The sequence below is a fragment of the Pogonomyrmex barbatus genome, unplaced genomic scaffold (genome assembly GCF_055798465.1).
Source record: "Pogonomyrmex barbatus isolate J1 unplaced genomic scaffold, ASM5579846v1 scaffold2, whole genome shotgun sequence".
NCBI classification, from domain to species: Eukaryota; Metazoa; Arthropoda; class Insecta; order Hymenoptera; family Formicidae; genus Pogonomyrmex; species Pogonomyrmex barbatus.
In genome coordinates this window covers 14,398,236-14,410,621 of record NW_028297116.1, presented here as the reverse complement: position 1 = coordinate 14,410,621, position 12,386 = coordinate 14,398,236, and the positions used below count along the sequence as shown (strand labels likewise).

General features: G+C 30.5%; 1 protein-coding gene across 1 annotated transcript; it reads right to left on the bottom strand.

Annotated features, from left to right (window-relative positions):
• Nucleotides 1-1,480: 1,480 nt before the first annotated feature.
• On the bottom strand, nucleotides 1,481-12,346 carry LOC105428732 (uncharacterized). Its single transcript, XM_089077205.1, has 7 exons — nucleotides 11,515-12,346; nucleotides 10,958-11,068; nucleotides 10,210-10,358; nucleotides 8,448-8,644; nucleotides 8,032-8,234; nucleotides 7,270-7,531; nucleotides 1,481-6,804 (listed from the first exon to the last, which is right to left on the bottom strand). The coding sequence occupies exons 1-7, from the start codon at nucleotides 11,588-11,590 to the stop codon at nucleotides 4,914-4,916; spliced, it is 2,889 nt and encodes a 962-aa protein (XP_088933331.1). The 5' UTR covers nucleotides 11,591-12,346; the 3' UTR covers nucleotides 1,481-4,913.
• Nucleotides 12,347-12,386: the final 40 nt, after the last annotated feature.

The following is a 12,386-nucleotide window of genomic DNA, read 5'->3' as shown; positions in this document are numbered from 1 at the left end:
TTTATATAATGCATAATTTACAAATTATTCAACATCAGGCGTGTACCTTTCGTATGTGTGAATATGCATATAAATCCCCCCGCCACACACACACACACACACATACACACACACAACTTTCTACCATCTTTCGACATACAACAAGATTTTTACAAAGGTTTATTAAAATTCAAAAGCAATCATAAAAAAATTACAATATTCATTCAAAATATCTTTAAAATGTCTTTAAAATTCAAAAATTCAATTCTCTTACAACACGCCGGTAATATTTTAGTCAGTACATTCAATCGTGCAGTAACTGCTCGCCAAAGAGAGAAATGAGATGTAGAAAGAAAAGCAATCGTAAACAGAGAAGAACACTCGTTACATTGCAAAGCACACTTTTTTCACAATATATATCGTATGTTGTACCCACCATATGTCAACCTGTAATCTAAGACTAATTATGAAAGCTAATGTAATACATCCAATTTATTATAATTATTGTATACAAAAATTGTAACAACTTAAGTATGTATTTTCGCACAAAATATTATATTACAAAATTGCAGTTGCTTGGCTAGAATCTACTTTCATTATTAATTTAAATTTAAGATATTTTTCTTTGCATTTAGACATACAGAATTTTGTATTCCTTTATAATAATGACAAGATAAACAAATTCAAACATTTGAAAAATGAAAATATTCTATATACATTCACACAAATTAAGTTATAATCCAAAATATTTATAATAATATATACTTTTAGGTGACTTTTGACTGCACGCACGCACGCACATGCTGCTAACATTTGAACGATATATTTGATTTCGTAGTTATAGTCGCGTAAGGTAATGATTCTTCTATTTTTTTCTTTTTTAAAAATGTTATCGTGTTATTCAATTTCTTCATCTATTTCTATTTCTAATAATACATCTATGGATTATTTTAAATTTGATTAAATCTCATCATCATTTTTTGGCTACTGCAATCTTCCAAAATAATAATAGTAATAAAAAGTAATTTCAAGAAATCTTGTTTGTAATTATATGTAGGATTTATATGCTAGATTGATGCATTAGATTTATTCACATTCATTTTTCAAGAATGTCATACAATTAAAAATGATTCGACATCAACCAGACAACGCGGGAAACAATGGATAGTTTTTCACTCTTGGCAATTGAAATGGAAAAATTAATCATTAAAATGAAAACAAGCAAGTGGATTAAAATAAAAAAAATTTAAAAAAAGAAAAACAGAGAAAAAAACTCGAAATAAGGATAAAACACCTTTTCGTGAAGATAAATGATGCGACAAAATTCAAATGTTAGTCGAGAAGTAAATTCTCTCCTCTTTCTCTTTCACCAATATACTTTGAGAATCGTCGAAATTTTCAAATTTATTTTGGGTTTTTCCATTCAAGCCAAGTGAGAAATAATTTTGACAAGGATAATTGACAATATCATGTGGTGAGATAAATAAAAAGAGACCAGTCCTTGAATGGAAAAACATTTATTTCCTATTTTTTTTCATCATGATCATCATCATTATCATCATTATCACCATCGTCATAATCATTATCATCACCATCATCATTATTATTATCATTATCTTTATCGTCATCTTCATCATTATCAATGAAATATTATCAGTAAAAGAAGATTGATTACAAATAGGTATATGATATAAAGACAGGCTAGCCGAAAAAAACGGAGGATAAAAAATAGTAATCTAATGCGTAGGAACAAGTTATAGGTAGTATCGTTACAAAATATTAATAACAATAAATCTTATTTAATTGTTACGTTTAATGAGAACTGAAGTATCCTCCAAAGTCATCGATAAAGATTTTATCTTCCCAATCTAAGCTTTGGTAATCTTTTCACGTCTTAGGCGCTTTTTTATAATATATATGATATGTAGCATTTAATCAAACAAAAAAAAAGAAATAAAGAAAGAAAGAGATAAAAAAAAGAAATAATCAGGTTATTGAATTATGAGAAGCTATCAATTCGCTGTCCATCAAATTATGTCATTTCCTACTACCATTTCACGAGAACTATTATGTACGCTTAATTATTGAGTAAACACATTAGTCAAAACCTTGTAATCGTTGCGGAATACAATTGATTAAAAGGTGAAAATATCAATGACTAAAATAAAGGAATACAATGTCATTTTCTTTTTAAATATTAATTATAATTAATAATACGTTCAATGCAATCAAAACAAATAGCGCGATGATTTTTGTCAACGTACGATATCGAACTATATACCTAATATTTTAGGTAATACTCATTCTTTTACGAGATGTAAAAACATAAGTTTCATATTTAACATTTGATAAATTATAGCAATCGCAGATTTAATTTTGGGTATAAAAAACTCAGTCGCGAGAATTCTATTTAAATATAAAAATAATTGACATAATGTTTCATATTGTTTGTGTATAAGCAATATAAGGCTATATAGGTGCGCGTGAAAAGAAAAAAAAATGTGCGTGCGTGAGGAAAGAGGGCTTGTGTGTAAGTGTATATATGTATATGCATATGATTGTGTGTACTGTTTTCAATATATATGTTACACTTCCGCGATATATAAATATATTAAAAAATTAATAATTACATATCATTAATTGGTATCTTCAATACAATACTGATGGATATTAAATAAATTAATTAATAAATATGATATAGTTTTTCACGTATTATGTACTTGAAAAATAATTCAAGTATGTAGAATCAATTGATAAAATGCTAATTTATTAATCTCTATTTCTTTATCTTTCATTTTATAAATATAAACAGTAAATAAATGTAAACTAATGAGAAATTAAAAGAAACTGTAAAAAGTCAATTATGTTATCTTGATTGTACAGCATTGCAAATTTTTATAACAAGATACACTTATACAGGAAATAATTGTGATAATGATATTATATAAGTTTATCGATTAATAAAAAGCAGAATAAAACAGCAAATATTCAATATATAACTTAATTTTTCTATACTTTAACACGATGGAAAGAGTAAAGAGTTTCAAGTATTAAATAAAGAAAAAAAAAGAAATAAAAAGTTTAGAGAGTAAATAAAATATTATATTATAAAAGTCATCTACAACACTGCAAATAAGCTTTGAAACATTTAATGATAAATTAGTTATCAGTCTCTTAACTTTGGATCAATTTAAAGAATAAAAAGATCATCAAGGCAGGAATAAATAAGTTGTATGAGTTATATGAGAAATTATTAAAGCCATATATCCTTAATGTTATTCTGGTTTATACAATGCATCATCCATCATTCTTTTCATTTTGCTATTTTCCCAAAATTAAATCAATTTTTTTTTAAATAAATTTTTCTAAAATTTTTTTCTAAATAATATCTGAGAATATATAATCCAATAGGAAAAACATGCAAAAAATTATATTGCAAAAATCTTTTAACATATTCACAAAAAAGAAGAAATATAACGGGAAAATTTATACGTAAATAATATGTAAATAAATATATTATCATACATCAACTGTAAAAGACACGTTCGGTTTACAAATTGTGATGATTGTTAAAAATAATTTAAAATAAATCAATTTTTATAAAATTAATCTTAATATTTCTTAAAAATTAAAATTAAAATTTTTATTTTATTTATTTATTTTTTCTCTTTATTCTTAATTTATTTCTATCTTTTGTTCTTATTTTCATAATGTTATCGCAATTGTGTCCGTAATGATCCAAAAACAAAAAGAAAAATACACACACGCACGCGCGCGCACGCACGGTTGCATTAATATATATTAATTATTGTAACTTGATATGTGTGTAAATATTCAATGTTTAATTCAATTATTGTAAAATAAATCTAGATAACAAGGATGAAACAAAGACAACTTCATTATTACAATATTATATGCGCAATGTGCGTATTAAAATCTCACTACTTTTCGAGAGTTAATAAATGCAACGATACTGCACGAATCTACAAATATAAAAGTCCATTATATGCATGTATTCATTACATGTACGCTATACAGGGTGATTCAAAATAACCTATATATCCTTCAAGAGACATATTCCTAATCATATTTTGAAACGACTTTTTTTTTTTGGCAAAAGTTCGAAGCTTAGTTTTTAAATTATAAAGAGAAATAGTTAGAGTAGAGAATAGTTAGAGTAGAGAATAGTTAGAGTATTATAAGTAGGATACAGGAGAAAAGCAAAGGCGTGGCACAACTCACCGTTACATGTGGGTGTTACGTGAAGCGCGATTAGCTGACACAGAATAGAGAAAGTACATACATACATACATACATACATAGATGTATGCATAATACACTAATTATTTCTCTTCATAACTTAAAAACTAAGCTCCGAACAAACTTTTGGAAGGAAGTCATCTTGGAATATAATTAGGAATATGTCCCTTGAAGGACATATTAATTATTTTGAATCCCTATATATGCATAGAAAATTCATGCTGACTTTAGATACTTCAGGTATCATCTATCCATCTAATTGTTTTTAGTGTTGCTCTTCCTCATTTACGGCAATTTTATTTATTTATTGAAAAATAGCCAAGATTTTATTATAACTGTTTGTATTACTAATTCATAAAAATACAAATATTTTCATTATAAATATTATTATATAATATTGTATAAAAAATATACATATATACATGTATTTATTTTTTTAATACAATACTATATAATATTTGTAACACATCCACACAAACTCTCTCTCTCTCTCTCTCTCTCTCTCTGCAGATTGAAAAAAATACCCAATATAAAAATTACATCCTTTTGTAAAAAATATTTTACTTCTAAAGTGTCGAAAGTATATAGTTTTACACATAAAAATATACGAGATCGCTTAGTACGTGATGCAAGAAGATGCATTTGTTTCTTAGAGATCTCATGAGATCTATCCTTCAAATGCAAATGCAGACAAAAATGTCGAGGAGAATACTCTTAAGAATATCTAGATTGCCCTGTGGTTTACCATAAGCAAAAGAATCGCTGGAATTCGTGCCGTGGCTTAGTGTATCTAAATCGTCTCTGATTATCCATTCTATATAACGCTTTTCTGCATCAATATCAGTTTTCAGAGATTGCAAATCATCCGTACGATCTACATGCTGTAGATTCTGTAAGTATACTTTACCAAGTTGACTAATAGAGTATCCAATCTCCAAGCTATCTTTATTGCCACTCACAGTCTCCTGCGTAGCAACACTTGTTACAGGATCTAGTCTCGATTGCATCAATTCAATAGCACTGGCAAAATTATTGGATCGTATTGATGACTCGTTCACGCTTAAATTACTTTGTCTTATGATATTTTCCTCTATGATATCCACATTTAAAAGATTATTCGGATACGCTGTCATACGAAATGTGCTCTCTTCGAATTGCGCATTTTTGGGATGACTAATAATGGAGTTTTGTATAATAGTATTTACTTCATTGTAAGAACCGAGATTAGATTGAGCGGGAGCACGACAAGCCAAAACGCTTGGTAAAGGTTCAAAAAAATCAATGTTTTTCTGATGCCTTTGTAAAAAATATTCGCATTTTTCTTGATCGGTCTGAGGATACTGGCTGTTAATCGGGCGTTCTTCCTGTTTCAAGAGATCTTGGCGTTTTTCGCGCTCCCTGGGTAAAAAATGCAGACTTCTACCGACTCGTTGAAAGAAACTAGGTCGCTTGCGCGTCTTGTTCACTGTTTTTAAATCGACGGAATTTTTTGTTAACTTATGTGGCGAATCGAGACTTCTTTGTTTATTATGGAAGAAAATTCTTGTTTCTCGTTCTTTTGGCAAAAAATCCAAACTTTTACAATCTGCGACAGATAAAACAACACTTTTTTCGAGCGATTCTAAGCTCCTATGTGTCTTTTCCTTATTACGAAAAGAGAAATTTTTGTGTTTGCTAGTGGACGCTTCCTGTAATAATTCGCTACTGCTTTTTTTAAAAATCTCGCCCTCCTTCTCGAGAAACTCCACATTTCTCGAGTCGCGAAATGTTTCATAAGCTGCAGTAAGATGTTGTATATCGCTCATCATGAGATATTTAAACTTCTTATCATTGTCAGCATAATCCTTTTCTTCCGGGCTACCGAAATAATTCATTGAGCCACCTGAGATAACTGCGATATCTTTATCATCTGTTATCCGTTGAATACAATTCGAATAATTTACTTCTAACTTCTCAAACATCACGACCTCGCGATCTACATCTTTCTCAGTTTTATGCCCATGAAAAAAATAACTCTGCTTATCGAGTTGACGGGACGCTGTGTTCGGACTCCTCTCACGCGTTCTACTTATCGTCGGCTGATAGTTGTGCGACGTAGTCGCGGGATTTAAATCGGCGATATGATTAGAGCCTAATTCCCGACTATGTTCTAAATTGAGACTGGTTAAATCTAGAGAAGTTGCTACATCTAGCGGCGGTGGCAGTGTCGTTCTATTACTCTGCGTGGTTGATTTGAATGTACTGAATTGACATGGATTTGCCACGCGTGTCGCAGTGACGGCAGCAGCGACAGTCTCATTGCAGCCAGGCGAGGGCTGTTGCAAATGCCTGACTATCACGTTGTGTTGTGCTTTTCGTTCGGCAATAGCAAAATTCTGTTGGCTTGCGTAGAATTGTTGGTAGAATTGTATTTTACCTTGAAGATCACTCTTGTCCTGATTGTCCTGATCGCCACGAGTCTCCATCTCGCGTTTCTGCCGGATCGCTCGCAGACTAGCGTTCGGTCCAAGTGTCGGGCCTACCGTCGCTACGGACGCATTTGGTAAACATTGCCGTGTATAGGGTCTAAAATTAAAAAAAAAAAAAACAAACTTTAAATTTAAAATGAACGAATAAAAAATAAAACTATAAGTATGTTATATATTATTAATAAAAATTATTACACGCTAAATAGATCAGCCAAATGAGAGATTGTAAGGCATTTTTAATAGGATTTGAATAACTGTAAATCCATCATTAATCTTGAAAAAGCTATATTTAATAGATCTGTCTTAAATGATATATATATATATATATATAAACAAAACAAAAAGACAACGCTAAAAGGGATGTTGCTGAAATTGCATATTCGTGTTATTTGAAACAACATTTTTCGATTCATTGTCCTAAGCGCTAAAAATAGAGCAATCAAATACCCATGTTATTTATAAACATAAAACGATATACTAAAGAATCATCAGTTTAATGTCTGAATTTAATGTCTAGTTTTTCAGAAAAACCGTTTTTGAAGATTTAAAAAAAATCATTAACCTTGATCGATGTTCTTGATCATTGTTGGTCCCAGAAGGTAATGCCGCATTAGATTGTTGCGAGTGCATGGGTGCTTGTTGCGCGGAGGGTAGCGTCGGTTGCCTCGCATTACCAAATTTCAGCATATTCCAGTCAAAAACATAGTCATAAGTAAAACCCTGACCATGGAACAATGTTCGAAAAAGTTGTCGGAGATGCGAATAATCCGGTCTCTCCTCGAAGCGTAAGTCCCGACAGTACCTTAAATATGATGCAAATTCCACTGCAACAATTAATAAAATGTTTACTATATTAAATAAAAAAATACAATAAAGATTTTATGAAATACATATGGTGCTATAGGTATCAAAACCAATAAATATTCTTTTAATGATAGACTCTAGCTAATTTAGAGCTAACTTTTGCTTGAAAAAATGTTAAAATAAAATGTTAAATATAGGTAATTTTAAATAATCGTAAATAATTAAAGAATTTTTCATAATCTAAACTTTATAGAACAAAATAAATTACAAAACTTGTTTTAAATAGTTTCAACATTCAGGAATTTTAAATCACTCATTTATATGTATATATATATATATATATATATATATATATATATATATATATATATATATATATATATAAATGAATATATACATATACATATATACATACATATATATAACATACATACATATCACACACACACACACACACACACACACACACACACACACACACACACACACACACACACAAATGTATGTTTTAAAGACTTACCAGGATAACCTTTACAAAGCTCTTCTACAGGAGTGGACATTTTTTTCTCAGAAATACGCTCGTACTTTTGTCTCTTGGTTGCCGCTTTCAATCCCTGCCAAGGTAGACTACCTCTATTAAAGTACATGAGGACATAACCCAGAGATTCAAGATCATCCCGTCTCGACTGCTCAATTCCCAAGTGTGTATTTATACTCGCATATCTATTTTATTATAGTGAATGCATTATATGAAATAATTTTATACATACATACATACATACATACATACATACATACATACATACATACATACATACATACATACATACATACATACACACACACATATATATATATATATATATATATGTGTATGTATATATACACATGTATACAAATATATTGTATAACTATGATATGATCAATATAATAAACCTGGCAGTTCCCGTTAAATTCTTGTTTTCTCGATAAGGTATATGCTTGTGTGTGCGTCCATCGCGATATTTTTTAGCCAATCCAAAATCTATAATGTAGACAAGGTTTCCCTTCTTTCCTAGACCCATCAAAAAGTTGTCTGGCTTAATATCACGATGAATAAAGTTGCGACTATGAATGTAATCTGTTCTACTTATCTGTAGAATAGAGAAATTAAAGCACTGTTATTATAACTGTACACTGAATTTCATGTGTGTATGCTTCATGCTTCAAAGATCATCTACAGAGATATAAATAAACTGTTTATTCAATATTTCATTTGTTATTATGTAATACTGCTAAATTAATAAGACGTTCTTTTTTATAAAATATGCACATTTATTCAAAATCTATAAATACAATATTTTTAAGATAAAACTAATGTCTCCTTTATCACTAATTTTTAATCAACATTTTTAATAGTATTTAAAAAATGTGCACACACGTACATGAATACACACATATACTCGTCCTTCAAAAAGCATATTTCTGATTTGATTCTGAGATGATTTTTTCTGTTGCAAAACTTTGTTCGAAATTTAATTTTTAAGTTATAAACAGAAATAGTTTGTACAAGTTGAGTGTCGAAGATAAGCAAGACATAACTCACCATCTGACACAAGTGTCAATCAGCTGATTGCAGCAGAGTTGTGTCACGAATTGTATCATCTTTGCCTATCTCCTATCCAATCCATAATGTGTGTAAACTATTCTTGTTTATAATTCAAAAATTAAATTTTGCAAGAGAAAAAGTTATTTTAGAATCAAATCAAGAATATATCCTTGAAAAACATGTGATCATTAATCTTGGATATACATACATACATACATACGTACGCGCGCGCGCGTGTACATACATATTTTATATATATATATATATATATATATATATATATATATATATATATTTAGTGTATATGTACAGGGTATTCATCAAATGTTTGGATATATGTTCAAAGTTCATATTGTGTGATTATATCCAAGTATTACTTTATTTTGCAGGAAAATATATGATACCAAATATACATTTCTGTCAGAAATAATTCATATTCTTTAAAAATATTAACCTATAATTATGTTATTACTATCAAGATTTTTAATAGCACATACAATATATTAATAAATAATTATTTGTATTTTATGTATTATTAAAAATCTTGATAATAATAGCATAATTACAAGTTAATATTAAAAAAAATATATGTTTCTCAAGAATATGAATTATTCTTGACAAAAATACACATTTGGTATTATATATTTTATTCCTGCAAAATAAAGCCTGCGTAATAAATACTTGGATATAATCACATAACATGAACTTTAAACATAATCAAAGCATTTGGTGAATACCCTAATACATCTACATATACACTAAAGTTATGTGTACTATGTTTAATTCATGTAATAAAATAAAAATTATTTGTTCAATTTTTTATCTCAGGATATAACTGAGTATAACATAAATGGAATATTGTCTTACTCTGAATAATATATGTAATGAAATAATTATATAAGATTCTAACAAAATAAAAAGCATTTTTATTAATTATTGAATTATTAAAATATCTATTAAATTTATCATATAATAATAGCAATTAAAAACAATATAAAAATTCTAGAAACATGATATATTATTCTAATAGTAATATTTTCTTTGACATGAACAGTTTCATTGATTTGTTATTCATACTCATAAAGCAAATAAAGCAAAAAGAATATTTACCAATTGATCGGCAAGGAGCAGAACTGTTTTCAGAGAAAAACGTCTTGAACAAAAATTAAATAAGTCTTCTAGTGATGGTCCGAGTAACTCCATCACCATCACATTATAGTCACCTTCCGAACCACACCATTTTATGGTTGGTATTCCAACTGAAATATTAAAAACATTATTATACTATTATATCTTAATAATTAAGAAATTAAATTTAAAGAATATAAGTTATAAGAATTAAATTAATTAAAGTAATCATGTCAGAATATTTCCTTTTATAAAAATTATGAAACTATATCAGTGTCATTATATATATATATATATATATATATATATATATATATATATTAGTGTAATTAAATAATTATAGTAGATATTTAATTGCTAAGACAACAAAATTATATAATGAATCTTTTGGAGACAAAACTTAACAATTATGTATTTCAAGAAAGAATAAATTTTGTTTATATAATTTTTTTATAAGAAATTATGTTTGTAGTCAATTTTTGCTGACTGTTATAATAATGAAATACTTGTTTTCCTGATTGAATAACTTTTATTATAAAGTTGTTAAAATTTTTATTTTGATATGTTAACATTAGGAAAGCACAAACAAGATATCAGGGGTACAATATACACGTCATATTGGTGTAAAAGAAAAGATATTGGATCAGGTGTCGAATAAATTACAAGAATATGGTTCTCCACATAGAATAAACAATTCAACTGATATGTACAGAAATATTGATCTACTTACCACCTCCTTGCATCATTTTGTAAAACTTGGATTCTATGTGCAATTGTGGATGTCGTGTTTTTATACATTCTAACTTGATAGCGACTTCCTCGCCGGTAGAAATATTGGTACCTACAAATAGAATAGGTCCAAAAAGATAAATAAAAGATATATCTGGGCACGTGAATATAGATGCATTTCTCTCACAAATGCATATGCCGCACGCACACTTCGCACGCGCATCACAGCGCACGCACGCAAGCACGCACGCACGAACACGAATACAAAAGAAAAAGAAAAAAAAAAAGACAAAAAAGATGAGTAGAGAAAGAAAAGACGAGAATAACGGAATAAGAGGAGAAAGAGAAGTGGAAATAATATATAAGTTGGCGCGCGGTTTTACGTGGAATACTCGAAATTTACTGTATCGATGAAAAAAATTTTAGTAAAAGTGAAGGGAAGAGGGACCGATGACATCAAGTGGCGAGCTTGACGAGAAACCCGCGCGGGCAGCACAACGGATAAACGATAAAAAGAGGGGGAGGGGGAGAGGGAGAGGGAGAGGGAGAAAAGTTTACCTAGGTAAATGTCGCCAAAGGAACCGCTCCCGATTTTCCTTCCTAGCCGGTACTTGTTACCAACACGTAGCTCCATCGTCCACACAAGTCCGCGCGACACAATCCGATAGAAATATCACAATCGCGGTCACAGTCACGGCGCTAGTCGCAAAGTGACTAGTACACCAACAGCCTAATGTAGGCAGCAACAGCAGCAGCTGACCGACGTGAGCGTGAAATACAATGCCCACTCTTGCACAGCGATAATAGACAACGTGTACTAGAACGGCCGACTCGTTCGCGTTACTGGTTCGATGGCGATAATACCTCCATACTTGTACAGAAACTTGGACTGATCGATCTCGAACCTACGGGCATTTCTCCGTGGCTAGTGGCGAACGGAATAGCGCACCTCGTTGCGATGGAGGTCGTTGATGGCGGCGGCGCTACATTCGCGCTGGTCTGTCGCTTTTGCCGTGTTATGGACGGTGCTGCTGCTAGGCAGGTAGATAGATAAGTAGAGATCAGCGAGGTTAATGGCATCGAACCAACGAGTTTCGTCTTCTATGGTGGGCGGTCAATCAGTCGTAATAAAATTGGCTGAGTATATAGTGCACGGAAACCCTGTTGACGATGTAGCTGCGATAGCGGAATAGGAGGAAAGATTGAATCTTGCGGTAAATGTCGAGCCGATTGTACAAACGCGCGTGACAACCAATAAGAGCGCGCACAGGGCATCTGCCCGCAGCGTCCAAACAGACGAGCGACAGCGAAGCACGGTTAAAGATGTTGCAAGTCGCAATGATGTTTCGTGCTGCGTGTGATGGTACGCACGTTTCTCCGACTGAAAAACGGCTACTGAAGAAAGGAAAGAAGGGAACAATCGTGCGAAG